The sequence below is a fragment of the Hipposideros armiger genome, unplaced genomic scaffold, assembly GCF_001890085.2.
Source record: "Hipposideros armiger isolate ML-2016 unplaced genomic scaffold, ASM189008v1 scaffold_1627, whole genome shotgun sequence".
NCBI lineage: Eukaryota > Metazoa > Chordata > Mammalia > Chiroptera > Hipposideridae > Hipposideros > Hipposideros armiger.
Genome location: NW_017732977.1, coordinates 126,936 through 144,063, shown reverse-complemented (window position 1 = coordinate 144,063; position 17,128 = coordinate 126,936). Strand labels below are relative to the sequence as shown.

General features: G+C 31.8%; 1 protein-coding gene across 3 annotated transcripts in view; it reads right to left on the bottom strand.

The window, feature by feature from the left end:
* LOC109377923 (regulating synaptic membrane exocytosis protein 2-like) overlaps nt 1-17,128 on the bottom strand; it is a 119,974-nt gene that overhangs the window by 6,429 nt on the left and 96,417 nt on the right. For 2 of the 3 annotated variants that reach the window (XM_019634393.1, XM_019634394.1), the window contains exons 3-8: nt 10,932-11,140; nt 9,115-9,234; nt 6,920-7,019; nt 5,877-6,000; nt 4,233-4,279; nt 868-980 (exon numbers count right to left, since the gene is read on the bottom strand). In XM_019634393.1, coding sequence (XP_019489938.1) covers nt 868-980; nt 4,233-4,279; nt 5,877-6,000; nt 6,920-7,019; nt 9,115-9,234; nt 10,932-11,140 — 713 coding nt within the window. Of the gene's footprint in view, nt 1-867; nt 981-4,232; nt 4,280-5,876; nt 6,001-6,919; nt 7,020-9,114; nt 9,235-10,931; nt 11,141-11,266; nt 11,335-17,128 lie in introns of all 3 variants that reach the window. The other variant, XM_019634395.1, reaches the window with a different exon arrangement.

The window sequence follows — 17,128 nt, the reverse complement described above, 5'->3', positions numbered from 1 at the left end:
TTTTTAATTATAATTTTTTATCCAAAATCCAGTGTCTGAATTTTGAGAATCTAATATTTCTTAATACTCATAAAATTTCAAGTTTAGTAACTTTTTGGCATTATTGTCATTATTAACCTGTATGTTTCTAAAATATAGCTGGATAAATTTTAATATTTTTAATGGTTTTAAAAGAGAATGAAAACTGAAGAAGTAAATAAAAAGAGGGCATACATTTGCAAAGCTCTTCTAATATGGACGTAAAACACATAATTGAATTTTGAATTTTCATTATAAAATGCTCAAATTAGGGATCACTTAATATGAAATCACCTGGTGTACTCAGTAATCTATTACATATTTACCCATTTACTTACTTTTGTCTGTTGACAAAAGTATCTAAAGTATCATTGTATTTAGAGCAATATTCATATCCCAATGATTACTAAGAAAGTGCCCCCAAATTTCCTTAAGGTTGAAAACCAGGGAAGAATACATAAATATTTACTTTTATCTTAAATATATAATCCTTGTATAGTGTAGAATTTTTATTTCAAGAATATGACAGATTATAGTTATTTTAAGGTATTGAGCAAAACTCATAACCTTGAATTTTGGAATAATATTACTAAGGTAAAAAAAGCTTTAGATATCTTCTCAAATTCTAACTCTCAGTGAATTCCAGGAAACCTAACTTTAATAAAGAAAACACTATGGTAAATAACTAAAACTGAATTTCAATTAATTAAAATTACTAAGAATATGAAAGTTGATGGTTAAAAGGACAATTACATTCGAAGAAGAATTTGGTTTACAAAAAACTAGCAACATATAATAAAAACACTGCTTGATATTCCAAAAAGAGAAATTAATTTAGTGATTACATACTGAAAGTTGTCCAGATAAGAACTGTGGGACATCCCTCAACATGCCAGGACTCATGGGAGAGGTAACGGAAATAGAAGGACGATCCATTTTCTGAGATTCGAATGAGCTAGAACCTGAAATGGTAATTATACATAAAGAATAATAACAGCTCTTCATTAGCATTTAATAATCTTTACCTTCTATCACTTAAATTTTTTAATGTCCACAGAATATCATTATATAGACCATGTTCTTGGCCACAATGTTCCAAATACACTTAAACGGTTCTACTGAAGTATAAACGAAGCTTAGGGATTCTCTTAAGACCAAGGATGTACCATTTTCTGTGCCAATTATAGTCGAGAGAGACCTATATATACATCAGGACTTATTTACTTTGTCTGTTATGTGTATTGAACTCATATTTACAATAACATATTAAGAAAATTTTAAAATGGAAACTTAGGTAGGAAATACCAAAACCTAAATCAATAAAGCAACTTGAGAACCATCTAAACTTGTAGTGCTTAAAAACATACTAGAATGTTGTTATAAAATGTTTCCAGGAAGTGACTTCTTAAAACTATATCTAGAAGTATATAATAAATTACATGGGCATAAAAGAAATGAGGGACTATTAAAATATATATCAGAAAAGCAGAACCACAGTACCCAGAAGTTACACATATGAATATATTTCCATGGAGGGGAAGAGACAAATTAGAAAGTGAATAAAAATGGGGCTAATACAATACTGGGGGGATTAAGTGCCTGGAATTCTGGGTTACACATCTTGGTGCTAATGAAGTACCCATTCATGCTAAGCTCTTACAAGTGAGGTAATAAAAATTGCATTTGAGGAAGGTGACTTTACCACTTATTTAAAGTGTAAATGCAATTTAGTGAGATGGACAACAAAACCAAGTCAATTCAATAAAATAATAATAGGGCCAGCCAAGTGGCTCAGTTGGTTAAGATCGTGCTCAAGAGTGCCAGCTCTGAGCAACAGGGTCGCCGCTTCGATTCACAGCCGGAGCTGAGCTGCCACTGAGCTGCCAACAGGTGGCAGGATGGCTCAGCTAAATAAATAAATAAATAAATAAATAAATAAATAAATAAATAAATAAATAAATAAATAAAATAATAGGAAGGGTTGTGAAAATGGAATACAAAGAATTCAGGTGATATAAATGAGAAAATGAGGACTTAGAAACAAATTAGATATGAGATATAAAGGAAAGAGAGGGGAAAAAATTAAGATTTCAAGTCTTATAACTAGATATTGGGTCAAGAAAGTCCCCCGTGTGTCTGTCTTGTTCTCTGCATAGGGCCACACTGATAATCCCTGGGATGTAGAACACTGGAGGAGTCCTGTGTTTAAGGGGATGGGTGGAAAAGTTAATTTGGAACACAGTGACCCTGTGACACCTCTGACGCACCCAAAAGATGAAAAGAAGGTAACTGAATATATGCACGGAACCAAGTGTCAAGTAGACACTATTGCTGGAAATTAAACTTAAAGTGTCTCCCTAATCGGAGGCCCAAATGGATAAAATTCACCTTTGTCGAGAGTAGTGTAAAATGAAAGGGGAAACTGCAAGCCTGCATCAGGAGTAATGATGATACTTTTTATAATATTTAGAAGTGGAAAGGATGTTGACTTTATGGTAAGAAATAAGCTCAGTTTTCTACATGTTAAGCTTCAAGGAACAGAAAGACACTTAACAGAAAGAAGTATATTCTTTAAACATTCAGGGATAAAGAGGCAATGATAAGGGGTTATCATTTTGTGAGGGGTATAAATGTCTAACTATTACATTGTTTTGTACACCTGAAACTAATAATAATAATAATAATAATAATAATAATAATAAAAGTGAAAAAAAAGAGACAATGATAGATCCTTTTGATAATGTAAACTTAGGCGTCATATGGCCATAAAACTATATGAAGATAAGAATTTATTCAGGAACTAAAGACAGGAGCTTAAGAGTTGGGCTAGGGGAAACCCATACTTCAGCATTTAATGAATAAAGGACTAAATCTGATTTGAGAAGGACCCCTGTCTCCTTAGAAACAATTTTGGAATTGTTCCACACTGCTCACACAATAGCTGGGTGATGTAATGTAAGTAAACAAAAATTTATCTGCATCTGAGGATTGTAAGAAATAAGTGTGACAATGTACACACAACATCAAGCACAGTTCCAGGAACTCAATAAAATGGGAGCAATGATGATGATAATATCATTATATATAACAATAATTATTATTATATTAGTATTTATTTATTATAGCATAGCTTCATATGATCATGGTACTATTTTGGATAAGATGATTTAGAATCCAGCCAAAGGTACTAAATCAAATTGGCCAGATGATCATATTTCAAAGAATAGCGCTACGCCATTCCAAAGGGATTTCACCTACCTGGTAAAGATTCTTAAAGAAATTTATATTTGCAATTGTAATATAAAATTAAAAATACCTCTGTTTCAATATGATATTCTCAATTATTGTTTAGAGAATCCAACCACTTCTCACTACCTTCTTTAAGTTACCATCATTCTCGCCACTAAAATACTAAAACAGTCCTCTCACCAGTTTCTCTTCTTTCACCCCAACTCCACTTCATCTATTTTCTTTCTTTTTTTTAATTAACAAACCTATCTAAAAACACATACTAGTTAAGACAGTATGGTTAGAAAAACTATCTTATAGTATTATAGACTTTTGTATTTTTTCCAACAATGACATAAAATAATGCTAAACTTTACATCTTTATATGATTATATACTTGGTAACAAGATTATTATATTTCTTGGGCCAGCCGAGTGGCCAGCCAAGTGGTGCGCAGGTTAAGAGCTGGCTTAGGACACCAGTGGACCCCAGTTCGGATCCCACATATGAGGGCCAGTGACACTGCCCTCTACAGCTAAGATGCTGAACAACAGCTCAACCTGGAGCTGGGCTGCCGTGAGTCACCTGCGATGGTGTAGGCTGCAGCCCCTGCTGCAGTGGGTTGCCATGGGCTACTGTGTGTAGCCAGCAGCTAGTGTGAGCGGCCAGCAGCCGCAAAGAGCGGCTGGCCAGAAGCCAGCAACTGATCTGCCTCGCCCGGGAAGAGCGCAATGATGGTGCCAACTTGGGCCAGTGAAGCAATGTCCTCCACAACTAGACTGAAGAACAAAAGGACAGCAACTTGTCTGTTCCCCTTCCCCAATTCCCCAGCGCTGTTCCCATCCCCCAATTCCCCAATACAAATCTTTAAAAAAAAAAAAAGATTATTATATGTCTTATTTTGTATTAATAGATTAAATACATCATTTGAATCCTGATGAATGACATTGTTAATAACATTTTCTTTCAGAATAAATGAAACTTACTGGACTCCAGTTGTGCATGTGTGCTATCAGGTATTCTAGGTATATCTCTGAAATGATAGAAAAGGAAAATAAAAAATTGTTTCAACAATTAATGCTACTGCTATTTTGATGACATCAACCTATATTATAGCAGGATAGTGTAAAATGAACAAAATTGTGTATGATAGCAGAATTACATAAACAAGGAAAAAACAATCTACAGTCCTCTATTACTAATAAAAGTATTCTGGGCTAATTCCCACTACTTAAAATTTATACACATTTATAGCAGATTTGTAAAAAGTATATACTTTACTTTCTATGTGTCTCACTACACAATTGTTCATTCTAAAAAATTTCTGCATTGAACAAGTTTTATAGATATATTTTAATTGTATCCTACTCTTTATTTTTACTTGCTGTTGTTCTAAATCTTTAACATTAAAATGTAAATAATATATTACCAAAACAAAAACTAAAATATTCAGATTGTGATTGAAGTTTTTAAATATAATAGCTCCACTGAGAAAAATGCAACCATGTTTCTTACCGGGACTTACAAAATTACCTTGCAACTGCATTTACACCAAAAATATATAAAAAATATTTAAGATATTAAACAAAAGTATTTAAAGTATCTTTTAATACCAAGAGATATAGTTGATACTATACTAAGTTGATACAGTGTTGTTTTACCACAGTATGAAACTTTAAAAAGACAAAATGAAAAATAAATACAATCATGTGCCAGATTATTACTTTTGAAAGAAACATTAAAAAACTAAGCTACCAACTTAAGTAATTTTCTACAGCATAAAAAGAGATCAAAATATTATAGTCGAATCATTTCCAAATGAATCAAAATTGGGCATTAGTATTATATACAAAAGAATAATTCCTATAGCCTCTACACTAGAATGCTCTTACCCTGAACATGCATTTAAGAATTCACTGTCAGTTTATAATTTTTAACTGCTTCTTCTAGTTATAGGTGCATCTTTTACAATTGCTTAGAATATAACCCTCTATAAAGGAAACACTGCTGTGATAGTTAATGAGTAATTCTCATAATAAGGCGCAAAGGACTATGTTTCCTGCCAACTTTTCAAAACTTTCAATTTAATCTACAGGTAACAAATTATAAAAGTCAAAGAGTATTTGACATTTACTTATTTTTTATCTTTTTTCCTTAAAAATGTTAAGTTCTTCCTTAAATTGTTCCTCGTATCTGGGAATAGCATGCCTTTAGACCCTCTCTTTTCTATGTTGAAATCTCCTTTTTGAAAAAACTATGGAAAATTCACAGAATATAGTTGATGCTCATTTTTACAATGCAAAGGACCACAGTTCAAAAAATTCCTTTAAAAGTAATTGTTACTATAGTCCTCTCCTACTAATGCCATTAGCCATCTATTAAGCTACTAAGGTAATAAAAAATAACAGATGCCTAAATATTTCTTCTTCTTTTTTAACTATAACTGTATAGTCTAGCATGATCAGATAAAGAGATAGCATGATTTTTGGTGAGTTGTTTTTAGTAAAAAAAAAAAATCCTCAAAATAATTTACTTTTATAAAAAGCAATCAGACATTTTCGGATTGCACATTACAAATTGTTTAATAGTAGTCTACCCTATATATGTGAAGAGTACTCAAACCAACTTACCCAATAGGTCTTGAAACAACAAGCTCCACTTGTGGTTCAGGTTTAGATTCCAGAATGATGTTATATACTTCTTCAAATGTGGCTCCTTGCAATAGCCTTCCATTCCATTCCAACACTTCATCACCTATTGGGTGTGTCAGTAATAATAATCTTAGAAAGAAAATCTAATCCAATAAAATGTAATAAAAACAAAGCAATCTTAAGCTGCAATGAACTCCACAGAATAAAATCATCAATATGGAATAAGAAATAAACTGAGAACAGCTTCAGTGGCATAAAATTTCATGAGCAGGATGATTAGTATATTTTACCCAAAAGAACAAGGGTAAAAAAATTACACACAAAAAAATTACATAAAAGTTATCTCTGTGATTTCCAGTGTTTTCTCAGTGGTGTCTTGTTCATGAATAGTTGTTAGTTCTTTTTGGGAGGGGGACCTAAATCAGGAGCAAACTGTCGCCATCTTGGTGACGTCACTCCTGTCTCTATGATTTCTTAATAGAAATTCTAATTCTAGAAACTATCAAGATCAGTTACCCTTTTGTAGATTTCATGACTGCATTCTAGGTTTTTCAAAATACACCCAGCTGAGCCCCTTATCTAAACTCTCTTGTGAAAAGATTAATATCTAGCATCTTATATCTTATAATGTCCAATGCTCTCATGGATGTCTCCAATAGCATGCATTAACAAAGAGATAAGGAGTGATACAGTTTAGGAAATATGTATTTATCCACGAAGTTGGTTTCCTAAACTATTTTGGAATTTTTTCAGAAGGAAAACAAAGGCTAATGAGTAACAAATTAGGTTAATACTAGATACAGACTAGTAATATCAGCCAAAAAAAAAATCAGTACATACAAAAATTTTTTATCCAATGTGAATCAAGAAATAATAGTACAACCTTCTATTAATGAATACATTTGTATTTAAGTTAAATGAGCTCTTTGTTACTGGTCACATCACTTCTAAATGAGCGTAACTTTTTTATAACTACTTAAGTTTAACATTTTAAATGTAAATAATCAAAGATAGAAACCTACCTGGTCTAAGATGTCCTACAGTATCAGCTAAACTTCCTTTTTTTACTTTGGTAATAAATGCACAGAGCCGACCTGATTCAATCATCTTTCCTCCTACAACCTATTTAAAAGGAGAAAGTATTAAGAGACATATTGTTCCAATGAACATGATTGAAGATTGAAGTAAAAAATAACTAGACAATTTGCAGCTTTTAAAACTATAACTTAATATACTAAAAACAATTTTTAAATAATATAGTGCTGTTATTAGAAACTGAACACGTGTCACAAGTGTAATCTTTACATATTCACAATGTTTTACAATTTAATCCATTATTTGTTGAAAATGTTGCATACCTTAGAAACAATTTGTAATTTCTGTCTTTATTACAGGATTCTTATTTTCATAATTTCTAAAAGCATGTTATTTCAGTACTGTGTAATTATATTAACATATCTAGTTACAGATTTCAAATATTATAATAATATAAATACTTGATACTTTTGCTATTTGTGATATCCTACAAAAATTTCATTAGTAATCCTTTAGGAACATTGATAATGTGTATGATGATGATATATTTTTCCTGAGAAAATTTAAAAATTTACTTAATCTTATCAGAATTCATGTGAACTTTATACCATTTGCATCCCAGTTTTTCTATTTTTATGTTTCTATTAATATATATGTTTCATAAAAAGAAAAGCAACTGTTAGCAATAATGCTGTGGAGTCATATATGTACTTGTAACATTTATGAGGGAACTCATAAATGAATGCTGTGATTCTCATCAACTGCCATTCAATCAATATATTAACTTTATGGCAAATTAAGTAACTAACTTCATTGACTAAAATAGTTTTTTTCCTCTTCTAAATTGAGTGAAAGATATCTGAATTCAAAAACCATTCATTTATCTTATTCCATGTATTTATTTCCAAGCTGCAGTGAATTACAATCAGTTACAGTTCAGTGAATACTAACTATTCCTATGTTTAATTCTGAAAATTAAATGTATAGATATTTAGGACAAATCTCTATGTTAATTTTTAAAAACTTTCCTGGCTTGATAAATATTAATAGTAATAATGAATATTACTGACTAATTATTATTATTGAAATCTTATAAAATGTCAGGCACTGTACTAAATGTTTATATATAGATTTACTCAATCTTTTTATAACATTCAGTAAGTATTATTATCTCCATTGTACAGGTGAGGAATCTAAGACTAAGAGAATTTTAGTTGATCAAAGTCATGTACTTAGTAATTGCTATAACCTCTATACTATACTGCTCTAACAACATACTGGGCAGCTCTGAATTTAAATCCCACCTTCATCACCACCTTGTGACCATGAGCAAGTTATGACACCTCTCTAAGCTTATTTTTTATTGGTTGTGACTATTAAATAAAATGATAGATATAAAATGCTCAGGTGAGTGCCAGTCACATGGCAGCCACCCAATAAATGTTAGCTGCATAATTCTACTTACATCCAAATTTTCTAATATCTCTCACTTACTATATTCTATACAACTTCTGTAGCAATGGCTTAACTAAAACATTTTCTCTTTTTTTTAATTCCGTTTTTAATTCACCATACAGATGTACAAAAAACCCCAAAACAGAACTCTATTTGTTATAATTACTAAATGTCTGTTATTTTACAATAAAATATAAATCAATATTTATATTAAACTTCCTAACAAGTACTTTTTAGTTTCCAGACTTCAAACAGTATTCTTTCTTTCTCACACACACATACACACAAATACAAATGCATATATTTTAATACACTAATACAAAAAGTATATTCCTGTGTAATATATATATTACAGTTCCCCAGTCTGTGTATTTAGTAATTGAATAAAACTATTATTTTAATGGAATATAAACACAGATATAGACTTAAAGGACAAACTATATAGGTAAAATAAGTTTGAGCACTATATTTAGGATTCAAGTATATAACTTTAGTTATATTTTCCAAAATTATATATACAAGTGTTATTATAGATTAATGGCAACTTCTTAAATAAAACTTGGAAAATAAAAAATGGACAATGAAGGCAAATATTTGGGAATTACTGAAAATGGAAAAAATAACTCACTAAATTGATAAAGGTAGAAAGAGTTATTATATCTTTTGCTTTTCTGATAAATCTGTAAAGGAGTATAGAGCCAAAATCTCATATACCTTCATCACATACCTTCAAGCCAAGCATTGCTCCTGAATCTCGAGGTACACTTCCATCTTTTAGACGTTTATTTAATAAAATGCGACCAATTAAACGATCTCCATCTTTAGATGGTTGCCATGTCACAGGGTGCTAACATATTGTATCAACAAACAAACAAAAGTTAATGTTCTTCTACGATGAATGACTCCTTATTTTACAATCTCTCTACATTTCAGATTTCCAAAGTGTCATGATTACACAAACCAGTTTGTATTCAAAACTTCAATCAAAAGGGCTTACTATATTATGCTTATAACCTCAATTTTATAATCTTAAGTTTTGCCAAAATCTAATTAATTCTAATTCTTAAAATGCTCTGACACAATACTGAAGTTATATAGTTCTACAAAAATCTGAGAAATGTTGAAAATATATTCAAACTCTAATTATTCAAAGGGTGCCAAAAAAATGTATACACATTTTAAGAAAAATAAATTGTATTAAAATTGTAATAATATATACCAATAGCAGAAGATGAATACAAGTCGTGTTTGACTTCTGCAGTTACAATAGGTGTTCAACGTGGTTACCATCAGCGTCCAGACACTTCTGGTTACAGCGAACTACTGCTTGAGCAATGTTGACCAAAGCGTCCACTTGAATACATTTCTTTGGCACCCCTGGTATATATGCCAAAGATTAATAAATCCACAGGCAGAAAAGATGCATTAATATACCATGTAGTTAAAGTAAATTAAAAATGAGAAGTTAATCTTCAAACACTTTTGGAAGACTGAATGGCCTTATTACAGTAAAAGTTAAAAGGTCAAATTATATTAAAGCACAAAATTCCTTGAAACAGGTTTCTAGATTAAAATTATAAAAAATACACAATCCCCAACAATTTTCCAATTGAATCTGCATAGGGAAAATAGGTCTAATTCAAAAGTGATTACATTTCTCACTGTTGGGCAGTTCACTGATTCTTTCAGGTCTTTGATCTATTTAGTAAATTAATTTTATTGGATAATTCAACGGTATCCATTGTTAAATATATTTAAAATATTAGGAGTTAATCTCTTTCTCAGAGCGGACCGAGGCCTGTATAAATCATGACACCATTCCATTATGAATTATATGTCAAATAACAAAGTAAATGATTTGTGTAATCATAGTTTCGGTTATCTTAAAGTAACATGCACACCTTCATGCAAAATTTAGCAAGCAAAAAAACAAGTTCCAGTCAATCACATATATAGTAGTAAGATTTCAAAAGTCTCACTTCACTAAAAGCAAAAATAATAAATACCAAAGCAGATGGCAATGATTCTAATACTAATTAACACTACATTAAAATGTATGACAATAAAACAAAAGAGCAAAATGACAGTGAAAGGGAAAAAAGAAAAACAACTTTTTCTGTGCAAACAGACCCAATTATCTCCCTTTTGCCTGGGATTCAAACTATTAATAATTTAATTTTCATCCCAAGGAAAATATATGCAAGCAATCAAATAAGCCAATCAAAAAAGTTCTTTGTATTTGTGGTTTATAATAACATTACAAAGTTCTCTCATGCGACCATAGACAAAACGTTCCTTTGTTCCTAATTTTTTATTTCATTTACTTATTTTTTGGTATGCCGTCAAACAACAAAAACAGCAAAGCAAGCAAGAAGTATTTTGATTTGTTTGTTTTGGTTTTGTTTTTCTTTTCTGCACCTTAAGAAATGCTACATTGACCCTTGCAATGCCCTGTCTTTTTATTATGTTCTGTTTGAATGAGTGACAGAGAGCAAACGAAGACCAAATGAGCAGGTTAAAAGGCAGGCTCCACAATCTCAGTACCTTATCACTATGGCTATGCTCCTCGTTAAGGGTTGTGCTACTACAGGTATCTACCCCAGAGTCCTTAATCTGAGGCTCAGACCATTCCAAATCCTCTTCCAAAGAGTGGCCACCAAAGTACATCATTTTCTTTTGTCTCTCAGACCTGGTGTTAGAGTCCGACAAAACTGCCTGCTCACTAGTTTTTCTTTTTCCCTTTTGACTGTCCCCTATAGGTGTGGGATAAAAATAAAAAAAATAAAAGATACAAAAAAGAAAACATGCAAAGGTGTAAATAAAAAAAGGAAAAGTGAAATGATAACAGAAATTAAATAGTAAGGCTCCACATGTCTCACCAAAGACATTGGGGATGCCTCACTGCTATGCCAAGACGTATGGTCCAACCAGTTGTAATCCATGTCTCCTGTGAGAGTCAGACAGACAAGAGTGTAGTAAAGGAGACCGTGAGAGAAAGGACAGACAAAGACATTAGAAACATTTTAAACTATGTGATACTGTCTGGTTTCAGGAACTTTGTCTGTAGCACTCATTATATATACCAAGAGAAAGCTAAGCTTTCAAATGAGTAAAATTTATAGAACATAAAATATAAAATTTAGGATCTCTAGATAGACCCTACAGAACAAAAGTCCTGCAATGAGAGAAAAGCCTAATAGTAAACAGGAATAGAAACAAAAAAATTATATATTCTTAAAAAAAAAAAAGACTATCAGCTATGTCTATTATTCATGCTATTTTTTTTTCATGCTGGCCTACAGACATGAGTTTTATTCTACAAAGATTAAAGAACATATTAAAAATTAAACAGTGGTTTGCCAATAACCACTATAACAAAAAGCCAAGTAATTAAATGTTGTTCCTTGAATGTAGTATGATTCTTTATTATCCTGAAACCTCCTAAAAAATTTGGGTGGTTAAAAAAAAACAGAATTGGTTACACAAAATCATAATTTTGTATGAAAATGAAAAAAACAAATTCATTCAATTTCTATTAGTAAAAATAAATTTTCTTAAATATCATGAATTACCTATTATTTTGAAACATTTTTTCAACTTTTTCAGAAATTGCATTCTCATAAAAAGTACATTTTCCTTTTAATATAATTTTGTTAGATCATTTGTGTAATTGGCAACTAAGAATGAATATCCATTTCCCAAACTTAGTTGCTTGTTATTTGCCTTACATTTGAAAAAGAATTTCTTGGTATGCTTGGAATACCAAGCATATTCTCTGACCACAATGCTCTGAAATTAGAGATAAGCTGCAAAAAAAAAAAAAAAAAAAAAGGGGAAAACCCCCAAATATATGGAGATTAAACAACATGCTACTAAAGAAATGACTGGGTTAAAGAAGAAATAAAAGGAGAGATCAAAAGATACATAGGAACAAATGAGAATGAAAATACATCATATCAAAATTATTGGGATGCTGGGAAAGCAGTATTAAGAGGGAAATTTATATCATTACAGGTATATCTCAAGAAACAAGAAAAATCCCAAATAAAAAATCTAACATTACATCTTAAAAAACTAAAAGAAGAAGAACAAATGGAACACAGTGAGCAGAAGGAAGAAAATAATAAAAAATAGAGCAGAATCAAATGAAAGAGAATAAAAAGGCAATATAAAAAATTAATGCAAGAAAAAGCTGATTCTTTGAAAAGATTAATAAAATTGCCAAACCCCTGGCTAAACCCACTTAGGAAAAAAGAGAAAAGACACAAATAAGTCAGAAATGAAAGAGAAGTTATAATGGATACCCCAGAAATATAATCATGCAATAATACTACACAGGACTATATGCCACCAAATTCAATAAACTAGAAGAAATTGACAAGTTCTTAGAAATATATAACCTTCCTAGACTGAATCACAAAAAACTGGAAAATTTTAGTAGACTGATCAATGGTAAGAAAATTGAAAAAAATCATCCAAAATCTCCCTCAAAACAAAAGTCTAGAACCAGATGGTTTTACTAGTATATTCTACCAAACATTCAAAGATGTTTTAATACCTGTCTTCCTCAAACTCATCCAAAAAATTCAAGAAGGGTCAATACTTCTTAACTTTTTTATGAGGTCAACATTACCGATACCAAACCTGGTAGGGCAACACACACACAAAAAGAAAGGTACAGACCAATATCTCTGATGAATACAGATGCAAAAATCCTAAACAAAATACTAGCAAGTTGAATACAATACATTAAAAGATTATACATCACAATCAAGTGGGGTTCACTACAGGGGCACAAGGATGGTTCAACATACACAAATTGATCAATGTGATACACCACATAAACCAAATAAAGGATACAAATCATGTGATCTTATCAATAGATGCAGAAAAGGCATTTGACAAAATACAACATTCATTAAGATTGAAACACTTAAGACAATGGGTATTAAAAAAGTACCTCAACATAATAAAGGCCATAAATGACAAACCCTCAGTTAACATCATATTAATGGTGAAAAACTGAAAGGTTTTCCTCTACAATCAGGAACAAGACAGGGATGCCCCCGTCACCTCTGTTATTCAACATAGTATTGGAAATCCTAGCCAGAGCAAGCAGGCAAGAGAAATAAATAAAAGGCATCCAAATTGGGAATGAAAAAGTTAAATTGTCACTTTTTGCAGATGACATGATTCTTTATATAGAAAACTCTAAAGACTCCACCAAAAAAACTATTACAAACAATAAACAAATACAGTCAAGTTGCAGGATACAAAATCAATGTACAAAAATCCATTGCGTTCCTATATACTAACAATGAAATTTCAGAAAAAGAAATGAAATAAATAAAAAACCAAACCAATTCCTTTTGCAATTGCAACAAAAAGAATAAAATACCTAGGAATTAACAAAGGATGTGAAGGACCTTACACTGAAAACTGTAAAACATTATTAAAAGAAAATGAAGAAGACAAAGAAATGGAAAGATATTCCATGTTCATGGATGGAAAGAATCAACACTTAAAATGACCATATTACCCCAAACCATTTACAGATTTAATGCAATCCGGTCAAAATCCCAATGTCCTCTTTTACAGAAACAGAACAAAAAATCATCAAAAGACCCCGAATCGCCAAAGCAATCCTGAGGAAAAAAAAAAAAACAAGGCTTGAGGTATCACACTCCTTGACCTCAATTTATACTACAGCAACAATAATCAAAATTGGTAGAAAAACACACACACACCAATTGAACAGAATTGAGAACCCAGAAATAAACCCAATATATACATGGGCAGTAAATTTTCAAAAAAGGAACCAAAAACATACAATGAAGAAAAGACAGCCTCTTTAATAAATGGTGCTGGGAGAATTAGAAAGCCACGTGCAAAAGAATGAAACTAGACTGCTATCTGTCACTGTGTACCAAAATTAACTCAAAATGGATCAAAGACCTAAACATAAGACCTGAAACAATAAACTGCATAGAAGAAAGCATCGGTACTAAATTTATGGACCTTGGGTTTAGAGAGGATTTTATGAATTTGACCTCAAAGGCAAGGGAAGTAAAAGAAAAAATAAATGAATGGGACTATATCAAACTAAAAAGCTTCTGCACAGCAAAAGAAACCATCAACAAACAAAGAGGCAACCAATCAAATGGGAGAAGATATTTGCAAACAACACCTCCCATAAGGGGCTGATATCCAAAATATACAAAGAACTCATACAACTCAAATAAAAAACCACACAAACAATCCAATTAAAAATTGGCAGAGAGGGCCGGCTGAGTGGCTCAGTTGGTTAAGAGCTTGCTCAAGAGTGCGAGCTCTGAACAACAGCAGTTCAATTCCCAGCCCGAGCTGAGCTGCTGCTGAGTTGCCAACAGGTGGCAGGATGGCTCAGCTAAAAAACAAAACAAAAACAAACAAAATAACAAAAATAAATAAGTAAATAAATTGTACTGAGTATGTTTTAGGAACTATAAAGTGACAAACATATATATGGAAAGACGCTCAACTTCACTAGCTATTAAGGAAACGTAAATCAAAATCACAATGAGATACCACCTCATACCCTTAGAATGGCTATTATCAACAAGACAAGTAATAACAAGTGTTGGAGAGGTTGTGGAGAAGAAGGAACCCTCATACACTGCTTGTGGGAATGTAAATTGGTACAGCCACTATGGAAAACAGTATGGAGACGCCTCAAAAATTTAAAAACAAAATTTCCATACAATCCAGCAATTCCTTTTCTCAGTATCTACCCAAAAAACTGAAAATAGTTATCTGTAAACGTATATGTATCCCTATGTTCATTGTAGCATTATTTATGTATTATTGTAAGACATGGAAACAACTGAAAATGTCCTTCTATAGATGATTGAATAAAAAAGATGTGGTACATATATACATTGGAATATTACTCGGCCATAAGAAAAATTGAAATACTGTCATTTGCGACAACATAGATGGATCTTGAGAATATCATGCTAAGCAAAGTAAGTTAGACAGAAAAAGTCAAGAAGTATATGACTTCATCCATATGTGGGTACAAAACTGAAAGCAACAAAAGAACAAGACAAACAAAACATCATAGACACAGACAGCAGTTTAGTGGTTATCATAGGGTAAGGGAAAAGGGGTGGTAGAACAGGGTAAAGAGGGTCAAATATATGGTGATGGAAGGAAAACTGACTCTGCAATACAATGCAATATATAAATGATGTATTATAGAATATACACTTAAAATCTATATAATTTTACTAACCAATATCATCCCAATAAATTTAATAAATGTTTTAAATGAATTTCTTTTTAGTCTATATGTGCACATATCTTTTTAGACTCTATTTGTACATCATTTATTTAAAAATATTTACTAACCACCTTCCATTTGCTATGCACTGTGCTAAGCTCTAGTGTAAAGGGTAAAAGAATGACATACACAACACCGTAGAAATAAACACAATAAACAAATCACCAGTGTCATAAAACGAATTACAAAACACTAAAAGAGTATAGTAAGATCTAATTTAAATTTAGGGATCGGCAAACACCTCTAGTGATGCTTAAGATGAGAGCTGAAACATGTGACCTAAAGGACAAGAAAGGAGACGGGCAGATGGGAAGTGGAGGAAAGAGCATCCTAGGAGGAACATGGGAGTGTAAAAGAACTGCCAGAGCACCAGTGAGTCTGAAGCAAAAAGGATGAGGACAATTATTACAGTATAATGCTACACGAGATTGGTGGCAGCACAAACCAGCTTAGTGAAGCCTTTTTATGCCATATCAAACACTATGAATTTCATTCCTTGAAGGATTTTAAGATGATGACATAAACTGATTTATACAGTAAAACCTTGGACTGCGAATAACATAGTTTGCGAGTGTTCTGCAAGACGAGCAAACATTTCTAATACATTTTAACGTGGAAAACAAGCGATGTCTTGCAACATGAGTAGTTTCTTCCCAGAACAAATTATGCTCGCATACCGAATACAATTTTAACGTGGTAAACGAGCAATGTCTCGCAATACGAGTATAGTTTGTTTCCAGAACGAATTATGCTAACATACCAAGGTATTACTGTATTTCTTAAAGATGAATCTAAGTACTAACTAGAGATTGAGTTGGAAGACACCAAAAGTTAAAAGGTATTTGCAATAATCCATGGAACAGGTGATTAGGGCTTTAACAAAGATAATGGCAATAGACACGATTAGGAAAAGAGGGAACTGAAAGGTGTTTTGAAGGTAGGAATAAGAGCACTAAGACAGACTGAAGAGGCAAGGACAACTCCCAGGTTTCAGGCATTAAAAACTGAATGGTAGGAAATAACATTTATGACAGGGAGAAGGCTGGAGGAAGAACACTTTATTAGGGGAGAGGTAGGAAGGAATTTATCTCATAGAATCTAAGGTGTCACTGAACGTAAGATTCATATATATTAAAATAAAAATAGGCACCCTAGAATTTATTAAACATGGTGAATAATTTTGAATATATTATTTGAAATACCTATAAGTTATTCAAGTGAGCATTTAAGAAATCAATTTGTTAAGCTACAATAAAACCTAGAAGGAATGCCTGAGCAAGAAACATAAATTGGGAATTACTAGCATACAGACGAGAGTAAGAAGATCATTTAGAAACAGAGGTGAAGTAAGATATGAAGTAAACCCAGATTGAACGCTAACATTTAAAGTTTGATTGGGGGTAGGGGGAGAGAGAGAGAG